General features: G+C 44.8%; 1 protein-coding gene across 4 annotated transcripts in view; it reads right to left on the minus strand.

The window, feature by feature from the left end:
- dmtf1 (cyclin D binding myb-like transcription factor 1) overlaps positions 1-19,188 on the minus strand; it is a 65,282-nt gene that overhangs the window by 13,995 nt on the left and 32,099 nt on the right. For 3 of the 4 annotated variants that reach the window (XR_015081640.1, XM_086010830.1, XM_086010829.1), the window contains 7 exons: positions 18,946-19,022; positions 16,336-16,493; positions 16,205-16,237; positions 13,866-13,975; positions 6,613-6,841; positions 2,950-3,101; positions 2,013-2,231 (listed from right to left, as the gene is read on the minus strand). Coding sequence is in view for 3 of the 4 variants with exons in the window: in XM_086010830.1 (XP_085866956.1) it covers positions 2,013-2,231; positions 2,950-3,101; positions 6,613-6,841; positions 13,866-13,975; positions 16,205-16,237; positions 16,336-16,493; positions 18,946-19,022 (978 nt within the window). In the remaining variant the exon portion in view is untranslated. The remainder of the gene's footprint in view (positions 1-2,012; positions 2,232-2,949; positions 3,102-6,612; positions 6,842-13,865; positions 13,976-16,204; positions 16,238-16,335; positions 16,494-18,945; positions 19,023-19,188) is intronic. The other variant, XM_086010831.1, reaches the window with a different exon arrangement.

Consider the following 19,188-nt stretch of genomic DNA (forward strand, 5'->3'; position numbering starts at 1 on the left):
CTGCGGTGGTACAATGTTTTGGAGTACTGTGTCCAACGTTCCCGCTAAGCTGTCTGGAGGCCGCTTACCGGCTTCTGAATGGGGCATTTTGCGCATGCGAGAAATTTTGAATGGGCCGCACAGCCCGCTAAAGAGACCGTGCACCCAAAAAAAAATTAGGGGGGACATCGAGTGTGTGGCACCACCGGAGAGCTGGTCCGACCCGCAGTAATTGGCCGACACTCTGAGTTACTGATCGCAGATATGTTGCCGCGGAAAGCACTTGGACTGAGTTGCTCTTACAACTTCTTGGCAGCTGGTTTCAGAGTTGCCCACGCAGGGAACCGGGAGCAGCTGAAACTGCTCACCCGCGGAAAGAGATATGGAAGAAGGGAAGAAAGAGGTAGTCTTAATCTGAAAAAAAAACTTAGCGTGTTTACTGAAAGACAGGCTATTTAAGTGAAGACGTGCAATTCAAATTATACATTTAGTGATCAAGAAACTCATTATCCCATAGAATTATTCTCAAGACAGTTCACGTATGAATATGAATTTACGACAGAAAACGCTGGAAATAAACAGCGAGCTCTGAACAGATGAGTTTAATGTTCTGGATCTGGAAACTGATGTTAAACTCATCTTTTCAGATGCTGATGGGCTTGCTGAGTATTTCCAGTATTATCTGTGTTTATTTCAGGCTCCAGCATTTGTATTTTTTCTTGTCTCTACTACGTGTTTATAATGGCCCGTAATTTGCGGTCAGGAGTGAAGCAAAGGCCCCGAAGTAAGCTTCCCACAAGGATCTGGTGATCTCTGTGGCGAGAAGTTCGGCTTTTCCAACCTTTAATTGAGGTCAGTGTGAGTTAATGGGGAATCCCTAACGCGAGCTGCTGTGACGTCAACAAGCTGTCTGAGCAGCCAATCACAATGCAGAGTTCTCACAGACTGGGAACCAGGAAGTGAATAAGCTCTTTTTATTCTAACTTTTTAAAAATGTTACAGAGAGCAAAACAAAGATTGGGGCTCTCACACGGGGAAAAGGTAAACCTGAAATAAAGATCAACAAACTTTTTAAAAATATAATTTTTTTTTAAAGTTTCTTAAAAATTGTAAATTATATTAAAATGGAGAAATTTTAATCCAACCTAATCCAACAAGGTCTAACATTTAATGGGAAATTTAACAGCCAAAGTTTCCATCAGTTTCACTGATTGCCGGCTATGCGCGGGAGAGCGTCACAGTACAGCCAGTGTCGGAGCAGTGAATGACTAACCGCAACTTCAGGATTTCCGTGTTCGGATGCGCACGTGTTAAATCCTCAAGTTGCGGTCACTTTCAAATGGGTAATAACCGTGAATGCTGTTCGTTCGCCGTCATTACCCAGCACAAATTCCGGGCCATTGTTTACTTGTTATGACACATATATAAGACAATAGCGCTATAGAAACATAGAAGATAGGAGCAGGGGTAGGCCATTCGGCCCCTCGAGCCTGCTCCGCCATTCAATGAGATCATGGCTGATCACCCAAATTCAGTACCCTGTCCCTGCCTTCTCCCCATATCCCTTTAGCCTTAAGAAATATATCTAACTCCTTCTTGAATATATTTAATGAATTGGCCTCAACTGCCTTCTGTGGTAGAGAATTCCACAGGTTCACCACTCTCTGGGTGAAGAAATTCCTCCTCATCTCTGTCCTAAATGGCTTACCCCTTATCCTTAGACTGTGACCCCTGGTTCTGGACTCCCCACCATCGGGAACATCTGTCCTGCATCTAGTCTGTCTAGTCCTGTTAGAATTTTATAAGTTTCAATGAGATCCCCTCTCATTCTTCTAAACTCCAGTGAGTATAAGCCCAATTGACCCAATCTCTCCTCATACGTCATTCCTGCCATCCCAGGTATCTGCCTGGTGAATCTTCGCTGCACTCCCTCCATGGCAAGAACATCCTTCCTCAGATATGAACTGGTAGGAGCACGGGGTTACAAGTTAACAGCTTCGCAAGGATATAACCGCTGTGTTTTGAAGACATACCGACGTGAGTAATCTGCACGGGGATCTGCAGAGCTGCTACTGGACTGCTGGGGACACTACTGTTTTCCTCCATTTGAGCTAATCGAACCCGTACATGCTGGACGGTGGATGAATTTGCATTGCGTGAACTCGATCCGGTTTGACACTCGGATAACTGGTGCACTGGGATATGTGGTTGCTTCAGGCTCTCTACCAACTGTCGCAAGCTCTCTACCAATTCTGCCATTAAAAAAAAAAGTAACGTTAGAGCTGGAGCTCTGGCAAGCAATAATTTCATTATGCAAGTGAAAATATGGATTATGTGTGCCCCAGCTGCAAATTCAGGCCGTCAATACCAACAGAACTATCTGCAAGTTGAAGAAGTTGACTGGTATTTCAAATATAATTAACAATATAGGATATTTGGTCAAAGTTAAGAGTCATTTAACATGGAGCAACAAAAACAGGATGATATATTTATTGTAAAGATAGATAAATGGCCAATTTTTCTGGGGGAATTTTAATAATATTTGAAGACAAAATGTGGACAAGTTTTGTATCCCCTGCTTCTGACTGAAAAGCAAGAAATAACAAGAAATGTACCACATAACATGCTGATCGAAAACTGTAAACCTTTCAAAATAAAGGATTTAAAGACGACTGCGCGTTGACCTGTGCCACTGCTGAATAAACACAAATTCCATATAATTAGCTAATCAAACAGGATGGCTGCTGGATAGAAATCAGAAAAACCTGGCAACCAAAATATAACCTTTAGCGCTTGCAGCCTGTTGCATGAAACCTCCTTCGTTACTATGTGCAGCTAACATCCTGAAGCAATTTGTTTTTTTTCAAAAAACATACAATATGTTGTCAGGCTGATCATGGCGGTTTACTGGCTGCAGAAAATGTCACGGCAAAGCATATGCCAACAATGTATTTGGGGATATAACTGTACCTGCAAATGTCAAATCTTTATGGTTTGTAACCTGCCGCTTGATAGTCCACCATTTACTCCTCAGCCACTGTGGAGAGCGGACACTACTCCACCCTTCGGCCATGATGTCCCAGTTAATCTCGCTTTCATCCTCTGCATTGAGTTCTGCGATTCTACACCAAGGAATTAAAAAAAAAATCATATTATTACACTCGAGGAACAGCACCTCATCTTTCCATTAGGCACTTTACAGCCTTCCGGACTCAAAATCGAGTTCAACAATTTCATTTTTTCAATCTCCATTTTTTCGGACGGCAGCTGTTGATGATTCTGCTGTTCCCATTTACACCTCCTCTAGACCCATCTTTTGTTTCTTTACTTAGAATCATAGAATGGTTACAGCACAGAAGGAGACCGTTCGTCCCGTCATCCCATTACCATCTCCTTTCACATTGCACCATCATCCCTTTTGTCATTTTTTTGTGCCTAATCTCTCCTGCCTTCCACCCTATCACGGACCTTCCCTTTCCTCCCCTCCCCCCTCTCCGTACTTGCTTAAAACCTGTTCCATCTCTAGCCTTTTCCGATTCTGACGGAAGGTCATCGAGCTGAAACGTTAACTCTGTTTCTCTCTCCACAGATGCTGCCTGACCTGCTGAGATTTTCCAACATTTTCTGTTTTTATATCAGATTTCCAGCATCTGCAGTATTTTGCGTTTATATTATTACATATAACTGGTTATAAAGAACCAGAATGTTGGCAGGTCTAAGCAGTATTTGGTGGCTCCATTGGATTCACCAACTGTATACATTTTCTCACTTTTTGTTCCTACAATTGGCCAACTTTTAAAATTCAAGCTGGCAAATTGCTCAATTTACCTAATCCTCTACCAGTTTCAACCTTGTAGCGTTCTGCACCGTCTCTTGATCAGCCGCCTGTATACAATGTTAACCGATGTACGCGTTGCCACTTTTAAGTATTGGGGGGAGAAATTGGGTGAGTAGCGCCACCTGTTAGCGCCTAAAGAGGCAGTCAGTGGCTGTAGCGCCACTGGCTGCGTCTGCGGCGATATTCAGTAGGGGCGCTAATGGTGGCATTCGGCATTTGCGCTGCGCCGCCACCGATGATGTCATCGGTGTGCGCAGCGCCCCATTCGTGCCCCGTTCGCGATATTTGGTAGCGAACAGCGCAGTTGCGCCGCTCGCTACCCGCGCCCGGTTCACGGGGCCTTACTGTGCCGGCAGCGGCGCAAGTTAAGGTGGAGGTGCGGGGCGGCCGCTTTTTCGGCGGCCGCCTGCCAGCACCTCCGTCCCCGGCCTCCTAACCCCCCCCCCCCGCGGCATTGCCGGCTGTTTCCCGAGAGCCCAGCACTTCTCCTTGGTGCCGGGCTCATTTGCCGGCACTTGCGATCGGGGATCGCACTGTTGCAGGCACCTCCCCCTTAACAGTGGGAGGAAGGCCTGCAGTACCGCATGTGGCGCTGCGGCACGTTGCGCTGCGATAATCAGTTTCAGCGCCCTAAGAGGGACGTGGAGCGCCTCGAGCCTCGCCCCGTGTCCCTCGAGGGGCACTGAAACTGAATTTCTGGCGATCGGTATCACTCCGATCGCTGCGCTAAATCCTGCGCTCCGCCGACTTTTGCGCCACTTTGGCGCCCCAACCCAATTTCTAGGCCACGGTGTCTAAAGATCTGGGATTTTAACAGCAAACAATATTTTACTGTATATAGTTCAACTATAATATGTTCAGCTCTCAACGAATCCAAGTGCCACCGATTAACCAAAAATCATTTGCTGTGATTGGCTGGGCTAATTTGTGGTAGTCCGTCACACTGCTGGAGTGTCTTTAATAATAAAGGCAATTTATTAGACTGGACTAGAGAATCTTTTAAGTATTGATAATCAATCAGTTGGTTGTTACCTTGTATTTTCTTTAATAATTAGTTTTGAATCATTTTCTTTAAAGAACTTTGTTCTATTTCCCCTGGGGTAAGGCATCAGTGCACTAATCCATTGTAAGATCAAGATCATGAGGTCTCACATAATTCTCTATTGTAGTAATAAAATTCCTCTTCAGAACCCAGAAAATTAAAATACATCCTTAATTTTTGGTTTCAGACCTGTCCGAGCAGTCCAAGTATTCCTTGGAACCAATGAATGGAAGTTTATATAGAATAGTTCAACACACAAGGGGGCCATTCGGCCCATCGAGTCTGCGCCGGCTCTTTCGAAGAGCAATCCAGTTAGTCCCACTCCCCCGCTCTTTCCCCATATCCCGCAATTTTTTCTCCTTCAAATATTTATCCAATTCCCTTTTGAAGGCGACTATTGAATCTGTATCCACCGCCCTATCAGGCAGCACATTCCAAATCCTAACCACTCGTTGCGTAAAAAACATATAAGATTCTGAGGGGGATTGACAAGGTAGATGCAGAGAGGATGTTTTCCCTTGTGGGGGAATCTAGAACTAGGGGGCATAGTTTCAGAATAAAGGGGCACCTATTTTAAATGGAAATGCGGAGGAATTTCTTCTCTCAGAGGGTCGTGAATCTTTGGAACTCTCTTCCCCAGAGAGCTGTGGAGGCGGAGTCATTGAATATATTTACGGTGGAGATAGACAGATTTTTGAACAATAAGGGAGTGATGGGTTATGGGGAGCGGGCAGGGAAATGGAGTTGAGGCCAAGATCAGATCAGCCATGATCTTACTGAATGGCAGAGCAGGCTCGAGGGGCCGAATGACCGACTCCTGCTCCTACGTCTTATGTTCTTATGTTGCCTCTGGTTCTTTTGCCAATCACCTTAAATGTGACGTGAATGTTCGAAATCTGCAAGATCAGAAAATGCTGGAAATACACCGGACAGTCAGCATCTGATATAATGAAATAAAAGATTAGCTTTGATAAGGCAATGCCATAGCAGCTATTAACAGTAGGACACAGAACCGTGCAACCTTAAGAGATTTGCAGCCCAGGACGCCATTGAACAATTGAGTCTTTGCCAGAGTAATCCAAAATTAATCCCGCTGTCCCACTCTCTCCCTCTGCTTCAAATAGTTGTCCACTTTTCCTTAAAAAGCGCAATGGTCTCTGCCTTTGCTCTGTGGCAAAGCATTCCACCTCCAACAATCTTCTACTCAAAGAAATTAATTGAAACCTAAAAAGAAAGGTCCGATTTGCAAAGTAAAAACTATTCTGTCATTACTTGAATTGGGTAATTAAATTGGCATTAAGTTTGTAAAATTAGCAAAAGTTGCTTTGCGTGGGTTTTTTTGACCTGGTGTTCTCGTGCACCGAGCACTGTTGGCAGCTGAACTGATGTTCACTGATGAGTGATTAAACTTTGGTTTATCCGGAGGTTGTATGTCCGGAAACCTTGATCTAACGGCAGAAATCAGCAGCCGTTTTGGTTAGTTTTTTTTCTTCTCCTAGCATTTTTTTTTTTTTTTTTTATATAAACGGTCAGGCTCTGGAAAGCGTCTCTGTAGCTTAGCAACAGCTTCAGAGACGCTTCCAAGGTACGGGCCGAGTGTTTACAAGCTGTTGCTAAGCAACAGTGTTTGTTGTCAGATACGGAGATGAAAACCCCCATATCCCTCAACATTAGTGCTGGTCTATCCGGAAGTTTTGATAGATCGGCAGCAGCTCGGTCCCATCGGTGCCGGATATCGCCAAGTTTCCTGTACCTTAAAATGAGGTTTATTTCATCGTCTTTGCTCCATTCTGTCCCTCCACTCTGCTTCCAGTTGAGGTAATTGAGCCATTTCGAACGGCATTGCTTCTCTGACCGGGTGCCCACCCGCTCAGCCACTGCAGCCCAAGAGACGCCCTGCGTGACGATGTCACCGGGATCCGTGGCTGTTAATTCATGGACCACCTCTGCTAGTCGTTTTTCTTCTTCTACCGTCCACTTACCTGGAAAAGGAGACGTGACAAAATGTTTTGTGTTATTTGAGCAACCTGGGTTCACTAAACATTAGCTGTTAAAGCCTCTTCACAGAAGTGAAAACAAAAACTCAGGAATGTATTCATTGTGAAACTAGAGAGATTGAGTTACTTTAACATGACCCAAATTTTCTCAGTTTTCAAGATGAAATATTCTGGAATAAAAATTACTATGATAAAATGTTCCGAGACTGGGACTTGGTGCTCCAATGTACTGGGCTAAATTGTGGGTGGAGGTAATGCTTCAATATTGCAAATGCGTAATCTCAGCCACAGCACAGAGAGGCCAAAGTAGTGGTAGAGCAATTAACAAAGAAAAGGAGGAAGATCTTTAGTAACAAATGAGTGAATAAAATTGATATCACTCAAGGCACTCGTGCACACTCCTTACCAACTAGTTTAGGAACAAAATTGGCCGAGGCCCGAGAGCGGGCACGGACCATGCCTCTTAGCCAGGGACTGATGCTCGAGGAACCTGACGTAATAAAACTCACTACACACTTGGTTTGAGTATAAAGCAAGGCTTTAATCAACTTGTTTCAGAACATGGAGGTCTAGTTGTACTTCACTAGTTCCTTGTCTTACAAAATGTCCCTGGCAAGCTGGGGCCCACGCCCGAGTATTTATACTCCTTGGACGGCGCCACCAGCTGGCCGTCCAGTGTCATTTCACAGGTAGTTTCTCGATGATGAGATTTATGACAGAACCAAAATAAAGAGGAATTTTAAATGAAAGAAAGAATTCTCATCCTTGTTTTCAAATCCCTCCATGGCCTCGCCCCTCCCTATCTCTGTAATCTCCTTCAGCCCCACAACCCTCCGAGAGCTCTGCGCTCCTCTAATTCTGCCCTCTTGAGCATCCTTGATTTTAATCGCTCCACCATTGGTGGCCGTGCCTTCTGTTGCCGAGGCCCTAAACTCTGGAATTCCCTCCCTAAACCGCTCTGCCTCGCTACCTCTCTCTCCTCCTTTAAGACGCTCCTTAAAACCTAACTCTTTGACCAAGCTTTTGGTCACCTGCCCTAATATCTCCTTATGTGGCTTGGTGTCAAATTTTTTGTCTTATAATCCTCCTGTGAAGCGCCTTGGGACGTTTTACTATGTTAAAGGCGCTATATAAATACAAGTTGTTGTTGTTGAGCTGTACAAAACTAAAACTAGAGAATAAGCTACGCCTGTTTCATTGTAACTACATCTGCGGTCATGTGAAGATTTGGTTACATTACAGTCTAGCGTCAATTTTAAATTAAATAATCCAATAATTTGAATTAAGCAATGTAAATAACACACCAAAGTGGGAAGTTGCTGCTAAAAATGTTGAATTATCTGTTAATTTGAATTAGCAACTTTGCGTTACGAATAGACTGCATATACTTAGAGCAAGAAGCATTTTTGGAAGAGTGACAATGACCAAGAATGGTAAAATGTAAGAAATCACACAACACCAGGTTATAGTCCAACAGCTTTATTTGAAATCACAAGCTTTCGGAGCGCTGCTCCTTCTTCAGGTGAAGTGGAGAAATGCATAAAGACACAGCTTATATAGTCAGAGAATCATGTCAGATGTTTACAGGTAACCTTTCCAACTGCCATTTGTCACACCTCGGCAGAGAGATAATCACAGCAGTCAAAGGTGTGAATGGTCATAAATGAATCATCATAAAACTGCAATTATGTTGGATGTAAAAAAACGTTCCCATAGCAATCTTGGACACCATTCACACCTTTGACTGCTGTGATTATCTCTCTGCCGAGGTGTGACAAATGGCAGTTGGAAAGGTTACCTGTAAACATCTGACATGATTCTCTGACTATATAAGCTGTGTCTTTATGCATTTCTCCACTTCACCTGAAGAAGGAGCAGCGCTCCGAAAGCTTGTGATTTCAAATAAAGCTGTTGGACTATAACCTGGTGTTGTATGATTTCTTACATTTGTCCACCCCAGTCCAACTCCGTCTGGCATCTCCACACCAAGAATGGTAAGGGCAGGCATTATCAGACAGAAAATAAATGGGAATCTACAGTACTAAGAATGAAAGCCTAGAAATTACTGTTAGCTTTAAGCATTCTCGGCTTTCATTTTTAATAGATTCACTCGATCTAATTTGCGTCTGATAATGCTTGCCTACCATTCCTGATCATTTTCACTCTTTTAGAAAGTAACTCTTACTCTAAATGTGCAATTTAATCGAATCATCATAAAACTGCAATTATGCTGGATGTAAAAAAACGTTCCCATAGCAATCTTGAAACAGGTTTCCTGCTCATTTCAGAACTGTTGTGGGAAGAATCTTTTAGGTCAAGTGCAAATTTGGTTAATATGTGCAAAACACCAATTAAACAGTCAGGTGAAGCATTCAAGAAAGAAGTGCCCCATACTACAGTACCATACTAATGCATCACTCGCTCGATGCATTCATCTCGCTTTAATGGAACAGGCATTGCTGGAGAGGCTGCAGTGAAAAAGCCAGTGTCTTCATTTAAAGGCGAGCTGTTGAAAATCTGCTTTCCACATTCTAGGTTATTGCACACCACAGGGACTCTATTTAGTGCTACACCAGCACTGGCCTCGATAGTGAAGGGCCAACAAGAACAGCCAAAGAGCTGTGACATGTGACAGGCAAGGCATATTGTTAAGTCCTGCCATTCTGCTACACTGCGTCTCCTGCGCCAGGCAATGCTACAACAACAGCTGGTATTTATATAGCGTCTTTAACGTAGTAAAACATTCCAAGGCACTTCACAGGAGCATTGTAAAACAAAATTTGACACCGAGCCACATAAGGAGATATTAGGACAGGTGACCAAAAGCTGTGTCAAAGAGGTCGGTTTTAAGGAGTGTCTCAAAGGAGGGGAGAGAGGTAGAGAGGTTTAGGGAGGGAATTCCAGAGCTTAGGGCCTTGGCAGCTGAAGGTACGGCTGCCAATGGTGGAGCGATTAAAATTGGGGATGCTCAAGAGGGCAGAATTAGAGGAGCGCAGATATCTCGGAGGGTTGGGGTGCTGGAGGAGATTACAGAGATAAGGAGGGGCGAGGCTGTGGAGGGATTTGAAAACAAGGATGAGAAACTTAAAACTGAGGCATTGCTTAACCAGGAGCCAATGTAGGTCAGCGAGCACAGGCACGCGACAGTAGAGAGGTGCTTAAGGAGGTTCAGATGCAGGAGGGAGGCAGTTAACAATTACCATTTCCTTCAGGAACACACTGCAATATTGATACATATACAATGCTGTGCCTTATATGATCCAAAAAGGGATTTATTCTCTGACTGTGGACATGGTATGTGATCAATAGGATAGCTGGTTCCCCGAACCTCTCACGATGCCTTCATTTAAAGTAAATCACTTGGGCCAGTGGCTGTCAAAGTCAGCACATCCATCAGTTTTTATACATTATTATATTATATTACAGTATATAACCATCAGCATAGAATCATGTTGGCCAATATCTACTTCCTTGGAAGCTCTCAAATGCCTTCGTTTAAAGCTAAACATCAGTGCTCACCTTCTGTGAAGGGGAATAGAGTGGAAATGAAGGTGACATGAAGAATGGAATAATGACTTCAGGGAGGCCGAGACGATCATGGCTCATGACACGTTTGTGGCAACCATCCACAAAGCATGGGTACAACAAAGCACATGTTACAAGCAGAATTATCAAACATAATATTGGTAACTTGAAGTAGCCCTTTACAAGCCTGGACTGATTAGAAACAGACTCACAATACAACTCTTTCCCCCCCCCCACCGGCTGCCCCCCACCCCACCCGAGAGTACAGAATAATTGTCATTTGCTACATGCACCATAACTTTGCCCTAAAATGGAGCCTCAGCATGCAGGCCCATAACCAGGATAACCAAACCATGGCAGAGTAAGATGGTGAAAATGTCAATGAGGAGTTAGGTTAATTCCTGAGATGAAGGGGTTGTCTTATGAAGAAAGGTTGAGCAGGTTGGGCCTATACTCATTGGAGTTTAGAAGAATGAGAGGGAATCTTATTGAAACATATAAGATTCTGAAGGGGCTTGACAGGGTAGATGCTGAGAGGATGTTTCCCCTCGTGGGGGAATCTAGAACGAGGGGGCATAGTTTCAGAATAAGGGGGCACCCTTTTAAATGGGGAATGAGGAGGAATTTCTTCTCTCCGAGGGTCGTGAATCTTTGGAATTCTCTACCCCGGAGAGCTGTGGAGGCGGAGTCAGTGAATATATTCAAGGCGGAGATTGACAGACATTTGAGCTACAGGGAGTCGAGGGTTATGGGGAGAGAGCGGGAAAGTAGAGTTGAGGCCAAGATCAGATCAGCCATGATCTTATTGAATGGCGGAGCAGGCTCGAGGGGCCGAATGGCCGACTCCTGCTCCTATTTCTTATGTTCTTAGCAGGGGTGCCAGAATACAGTGAGGAAGCCTGGTTAAACAGGCACTAATTCTAGATGCCTTAGGCATGCCACAATTGCATCAAATCAAGTGTTGAGCATTTATGGCCTCCATTGTCTAGTTTGTGACTGTTACCAGATTGAGTTGGCATGGTTCAGTCCCTTAGTTCTTGCACTTTGTTTGAACCACATGACACTGAACACACCACTCCTTCAGACAGATCCCCTATTGGAAGGGATAAGTATGCTGGCTGGCTGCAAGGTTTCAAGCACAACAACAACAACAACTTCCATTTATATAGCGCCTTTAACGTAGTAAAACGTCCCGAGGCGCTTCACAGGAGCGATTATCAAACAAAATTTGACACCGAGCCACATAAGGAGATATTTAGGGCAGAGTTTGGTCAAAGAGGTAGGTATTAAGGAGCGTCTTAAAGGACGAGTGCGAGGCAGAGAGGTTTGGGGAGGGAATTCCAGAGCCTGCTGGATTGTGCTGTCCCTAGGTCTCTCTGGTTATGAATGCAGAGATCCTGCACACAAGCCATGTCTGGGAGTGTGGCTAACTGGTGCTGCCACCAAATACTTTGAGGAGCATCAATCTCAACAATGATGTGCTCAGATGTCACTCGGACTCCTTGCACCTGGCCAGGAACGCTACCTTCCCTCACTCTGGAACACCGCGTTTATTTAGTAATTTTCCTCAGTAAATACCTTTGCTTGTATTTCCACCACTAATTAAGCTGTTTAAATTGATAAGGTGCCACATAAAAGGTTATTACACAAGATTAGGACTCATGGGGTTGGGGGTAATATAGTAGCATGGATAGAGGGTTGGTTAATGGACAGAAAACAGAGAGTAGGGATAATCGCATCTTTTTCAGGTTGGCAGGCTGTAACTAGTGGGGTACCACAAGGATCAGTGCTGGGGCCTCAGCTATTTACAATCTATATCTAGATGAAGAGACCGAGTGTAATATATCCAAGTTTGCTGACGATACAAAGCTAGGTGGGACAGTAAACTGTGAGGACACAAAGACTCTGCAAAGGGATATAGATAGACTGAGTGAGTGGGCAGTAAGGTGCCAGATGGAGTATAATATAGGGAAATGTGAGGTTATTCACTTTGGTAGAAATAGAAAAACAGAATATTTTTTTAAATGGTGAGAAACTTTCAAATGTTGATGTTCAGAGAGATTTGGGTGTCCTTGTGCAAGAAACACAGAAAGCTAGCATGCAGGTACAGCAAGCAATAAGGAAGGCAAATGGCATGTTGGCCTTTATTGCAAGGGGGTTGGAGTATAAGAGTGAGGAAGTCTTGCTCCAATTGTACAGGGCCTTGGTGAGACCACACCTGGAGTACTGTGCACAGTTTTGGTCTCCTTATGTAAGGAAGGATATACTTGCCTTGGAGGCGGTGCAACGAAGGTTCACTAGATTAATTTCTGGGATGAGAGGGCTGTCCTATGAGGAGAGATTGTGTAGAATGGGCCTATACTCTCTGGAGTTTAGAAGAATGAGAGGTGATCTCATTGAAACATACAAGATTCTGAGGGGGATTGACAGGGTAGATGCTGAGAGGTTGTTTCTCCTGGCTGGAGTGTCTAGAACTAGGGGTCACAGTCTCAGGATAAGGGGTCGACCATTTAAGACTGAGATGAGGAGGAATTTCTTCACTCAGAGGGTTGTGAATCTTTGGAATTCTCTGCCCCAGAGGGTTGTCGATGCTGAGTCTTTGAGTATAGTCAAGACTGAGATCGATAGATTGTTGGACTCTAGGGGAATCGAGGGATATGGGGATCGGGCGGGAAAGTGGAGATGAGGTCGATGATCAGCCATGATCTTATTGAATGGCGGAGCAGGCTCGAGGGGCCGAATGGCCGACTCCTGCGCCTGTTTCTTATGTTCTTAATCCCTCTATGCATGGCTGAGTGGCGTACTGTGTGGGTGCCTGAAAATAGTGAAATCAGGAGTACACCAGCAGGGTTTGATTAGCCCTAAATAGTGCATCAAGGACCATTTCAGTACATTGCGGTACATCGCACTTGAAATCTTAATGTTTTCACTCCAAATTTTTTATATATACTTTAAAATTTTGGAATGTTTTAATAAAACTTCTGCATAAAACAGACTACTGCATTAAAATCCAATTTCAGAAGGTGGCTGAATGCTATTACCTCTAATCCGCTCTCACGAAAACTGACTGTATTTCAGAAATGTTTGAAATGAGGTGTATATAGAATAAGTCATATGATAAACAGATGGAACTCCAAAAAATCTTTTGCAAGAGCTAATTGTGCACCGTGGCTCCGATCTACCCAACTCACCAGAGTAACCAGCTCTGTTTACAGAGCTGAAGGCACCAAACAGTTTGGTGAATGTCTTTTCCCTCGTACATGTTTTATGGCTCTTAAACATAGGGCAATGACTTGGGCACAGGATGACAAAGGATCTTTACTGACATGACAACTGTAAAATACAAAGCGATTTACACAGTGGAATTTAAAATAAGATAAACTGTTCATCGCTGCTGGTTTAAAGCCAAAGTGACATGCGAAAAGGACCGTATAGCGTTGTATTATATTTTGGTTAGGTTACCAGGTGTAGAATATCATTTTACCAGTGTTGCAAGTGTCTTTCATCAGCCTGCATCGGTCTTTTACTGAGGAAGCACTCCTTCCCAGAGCTGCCCCTATCGTTGCCCAGTCATTACCATGTTTAGATCGTAACCTAAATATTAAGCAAAATACATTTTCAATACATTTTTGCTTTACTAGTAACATCCAGCAACACCCTGTACAATAAATCTCTTCAATAAACCCATTACTAACATTTCAATAGCAGACTTTTGAAAGTCTCAATACCACACAAGATGTGCGAACTAATTTTTAATAGTTTAAGCTATGAATTATTACTTTCCTGTTTGATGTGAGATAGTGAGGAAACTCGGTGATTATTCTGATCAGCTGAATAGCAATTAATTATACAATTACAGCGCAATGTGTGAAAACCGTACCACTTTGTTCATAGTAACATTTTAAAGATTCCCTAAGACACACTGAAATATAAAATACAGTTTCAAATGAAAAATAAACCAAGATTTATTTACACAATCAGAAACATAACAGGCTATCAATGTACAATGTGTTTTGTCAGTTAAGTTTTTATTTCCATCTCATCCAAAGGCGTCGTTCAATTTGATTCTTAATACCTTCACCAAATTGTCCTCGACCAAAACACAAAGCCAGAGTTGCCTAAATTCCAACAAGATATTGCCCAGCACACATGAAATGTGCTTGCCAAGAGATGGCATACAGAAGTTCTCAGCTCAAGATGAAATATTCAGTTTCTGCAACCTCGCTGTTCAGCTGACAACAAGCACAAAGCGTAGCTGGTTGATGCATCTCACAGCCCATATGGCCTCACAAAAAGTGTCAGCCGTGGCTCAGTGGGCAGCACTCTCGCCTCTGAGTCAGAAGGTTGTGGGTTCAAGTCCCACTCCAGAGGCTTGAGCACAAAAATCCAGGCCGACACTCCAGTGCAGTACTGAGGGAGTGCTGCACTGTCGGAGGGGCAGTACTGAGGGAGCGCCGCACTGTCGGAGGGGCAGTACTGAGGGAGCGCCGTACTGTCAGAGGGGCAGTACTGAGGGAGCGCCGCACTGTCGGAGGGGCAGTACTGAGGGAGTGCCGCACTGTCGGAGGGCCAGTACTGAGGGAGCGCCACACTGTCGGAGGGGCAGTACTGAGGGAGCGCTGCACTGTCGGAGGGGCAGTACTGAGGGAGTGTGGCACTGTCGGAGGGCCAGTACTGAGGGAGCGCCGTACTGTCAGAGGGGCAGTACTGAGGGAGCGCCGCACTGTCGGAGGGGCAGTACTGAGGGAGTGCCGCACTGTCGGAGGGGCAGTACTGAGGGAGCGCTGCACTGTCGGAGGGCCAGTACTGAGGGAGCGCCACACTGTCGGAGGGGCAGTACTGAGGGAGCGCTGCACTGTCGGAGGGGCAGTACTGAGGGAGTGTGGCACTGTCGGAGGGCCAGTACTGTGGGAGCGCTGCACTGTCGGAGGGGCAGTACTGAGGGAGCGCCGCACTGTCGGAGGGGCAGTACTGAGGGAGTGTGGCACTGTCGGAGGGGCAGTACTGAGGGAGCGCCGCACTGTCGGAGGGGCAGTACTGAGGGAGTGTGGCACTGTCGGAGGGACAGTACTGAGGGAGCGCGGCACTGTCGGAGAGGCAGTACTGAGCCGCTGCACTGTCAGAGGTGCCGTCTTATGGATCAGGTGGACGCGAAAAGATCCCATGGCATTATTTCGAAGAAGAGCGGGGGAGTTTTCCAGGGTGTCCTGGGCCAATATTTATCCCTCAATCAACATCACTAAAACAGATGATCTGGTCATTATCACATTGCTGTTTGTGGGAGCTTACTGTGCACCAATTGGCTGCCGCGTTCCCTACGACAGTGACACTTCATTTTGTGAAAATCGGCGTATAAATGCAAGTCTTTCTAACAATAACAAGGAAACATAAAGCTTATTTATATGCTACTGAGGCACCATTTTGATAGACTTGTAAATAGAATTATTTCCAGATAAACAGAAAACTTGGATACATGGACACTTTGTTCACACAACCTGTCAATGTCCAGCTCAACTGATGGAGAAACCAGCTGACATCTGGACTTTGACTTGCCCTCGACACTGATCCCAGCCTGGTCATCAGACACAGCAACAAGCAGGGGTAACTTACTTGGTTAGCTGACAGAATTTAGCTGGGTGTAAAAGTGATAAAGATCACACCATACCATGCCAGCCGGCAAGATAATAACATTAGCAGAGGCCAGAAAGAGGTCCTTTGCGACAGGAGGCTATAGTCTGAGGGGAGAAGCTGGGAATAAAGAAGATGAAATGGGGATGAAAGTTTAAAATGAGTTACAGTAATAAAACAGAGCACAATACTTACTCTTTAAGCTTCTCAATTTCTTGTGGAGTGTACCTGACAACAAGAACAGTTCAGAATGGTTAATAAAACCAATCAACATTATTTTAATTTTTAAAAATGACATCAAAATATAAAATACAAATTGTTCATACTTTCCCACGTGGTTTCTGTTGTCGTACATCCGAAGCACCCTTCGATAAACTGCAAACAAAGGGCGGTTCAGACCTCTCGCGATAGTCCGGTAGAAATCTTTCCTTTCATCTTTTGACATTTCAAATATGACTTCCGTGGCATCGCTCAGTCCATGAATCTACGGAAAGACAAGCAAATCAGGAGCAAAAATTGACATTGGAGTACTAACATGTTGCACTGTTCAGAAGCTCCGATATCCATAATAATTCGAATCATACATACTTCGGCATTCTTCCTTCACATAACAAATTGCATTTATATAGAGCCCTTAACGTAAGGAGGGTCTTCAAGGCAAACAGGGAGATGGAGAGGTGTAGGGAGCGAATTCAAGAGTGGAGGTCCTAGGTGGCCGGCTGCAATGGTGGGGGGGATGTACAAGAGTCTAAAGTCAAAGGATCAGATAGTTCTGAGCGGGGAGGGGTAGCAGGGCTGGAGAAGGTTACAGGGGTAGGGAGGGATGAGGCCATTAAGGAAATTAAACACGAGGATGAGAATTTTAAACTGGAAGTGTTGGGGCACTGGGAACTAATGTAAGGACACGGATTATTTAAAATCTCCGCTCCACTCCCACTCTGACCTCAGCCTCCAACACTGCTCCAATGAAGCTCAACGTAAGCTCGGGGAACAGCACCTCGTCTTTCAATTAGGCACTTTACAGCCTTCTGGACTCAATATCGAGTTCAACAATTTCAGATCATAACCTCGGCCTCATTTTTTCGGACAGCTGCTGTTGCTGATGTTTTTGATATTCCCATTTACACCTCCTCTAGACCCATCTTTTGTTTCTTTACTTGTCCCATTACCATCTCCTTTTGCCTCACACCATCATCCCTTTTGTCATTTAATCTCTCCTGCCTATCACAGACCTTCCCTTTTATTCTTTCCTCCCCCTCCCCCCTTTCCCTGCCTCTGTACTTGCTTCAAACCTGTTCCATCTCTAACTTTTTCCAGTTCTGGTGAAAGGTCATCGACCTGAAACGTTAACTCTGTTTCTCTCTCCACAGATGCTGCCTGACCTGCTGAGTATTTCCAGCATTTTACATAGAAACATAGAAGATAGGAGCAGGAGTAGGCCATTCGGCCCTTCGAGCCTGCTCCGCCATTCAAAGAGATCATGGCTGATCATCCAAACTCAGTACCCTGTCCCTGCCTTCTCCCCATATCCCTTGATCCCTTTAGCCTTAAGAAATATATCCAATTCTTTCTTGAATATATTTAATAAACTGGCCTCCACTGCCCTCTGTGGTAGAGAATTCCACAGGTTCACCACTCTCTGGGTGAAGAAATTCCTCCTCATTTCAGTCCTAAATGGCTTACCCCTTATCCTTAGACTATGACCTCTGGTTCTGGACTCCCCGACCATCGGAAACATCCTTCCCGCATCTAGTCTGTCCAGGCCTGACAGAATTTTATAGGTTTCGATGAGATCCCCTCTCAATCTTCTATACTCCAGTGAGTATAAGCCCAATCGACACAATCTCTCCTCATACGTCATTCCTGCCATCCCAGGTATCAGCCTGGTGAATCTTCGCTGCACTCCTTCCATGGCAAGAACATCCTTCCTCAGATTACTTTCATGAGGACAAAGGTGATTGGCAAATGGGACTTGGTGGGGAAAAGGACACGGACAGCAGAGTTCTGGATGAGCTGAAGTTTACAGAGGGCGGAGCATCGGACATTCGATGAGTCGAGAGAGAGATGACAAAGGCATGAGTGTTTCAATAGCTGATGGGCTGAGCCCAGGGCACAGGCAGGCAGCTACAGAGTTGGAAGGAGGTGGTCTTTGCAATGGAGAAGATATGGAGTCAGAAGCTCAACTGGGGGCCAAATAAGACTCGGAGGTTGTGAACAGTTTGGTTCAAACTGGAACAATGGCTGGGGAAGGAGGGTGGAATTAGTGGCAAGGATATGATGTTTGCGGCGGTGCTCGAAGACGATGGTTTTAGTATCATGGGAGTTGAGGGGCTGCATGAGATAGCTAAGTCGAGGGGTTTCTGCGACTATGGATAGGAGAGTATATATGGAGGAAGAGGTTTAAGGAAGACAGGAGGGCAGTGAAATCAGAGGAGAGAAGGCGATTGAAATCAATGAGGATGAGGAGTCCTTCAGTGCAGAGGCCGAGGGAGGAAATGACTGAGGATATCTTGTCGAGAGGAGTGGAACAGGATGAGGTGCTCGAAGGAGGAGAAGGTACCAGAGGAGTAGGAGGAGAGTTCAAGGTGTGATTAGATGGCAAAGACCACACCGCTGCTTGTAAAGATGGGTGCCTCGATGGGCCTTTTGGAGAATGCCCAAAGAAGCACAGAGGGTAGCTATGGATTTATTCACAGGGAATTCAATCCTGGCATATTGGCAGGAGAGTTGAAAGTCAAAGGAGTAGTGATGGGTTGGGGTAGTGATTTAGGGGGTGACAAAGTATCTGAGAGGGGAGAAGTAAAAGGTGGTATGACTGGGTGACTGGAAGGGGAGGTGATAGAAGAGAAGGGGTCGAGAGGGGACAAGAGCAAAAAAGAGAGAGCTATAAGTAAAGGTCTCGGCTAATAACATTATCAATCTTATTAACTCTTCACCTGTAGGTAGTTTTCAATGTTGCTCATTAAAATGTCTATTTCTTCCTTTGACCACATTCCCTGTTTCCACTTGTGGCCTGTTAAAAAAAAGTTTGTATACTTTCAAAAATATTTAACTAGTAATACAATGAGTGCAGTGGGGTAACAGGTCACAGCTTCAAGTTAGCAATTCCTCACTTCCAATTTCCAGTCTTGGCAAGCCAACCAGGAGAAGCACAAAACAGAGGCTAGTCGCCAAGGGGC

This window comes from Somniosus microcephalus, chromosome 17, assembly GCF_052327205.1.
Source record: "Somniosus microcephalus isolate GS21.2 chromosome 17, FLI_Smic_1.0, whole genome shotgun sequence".
Lineage (NCBI taxonomy): Eukaryota > Metazoa > Chordata > Chondrichthyes > Squaliformes > Somniosidae > Somniosus > Somniosus microcephalus.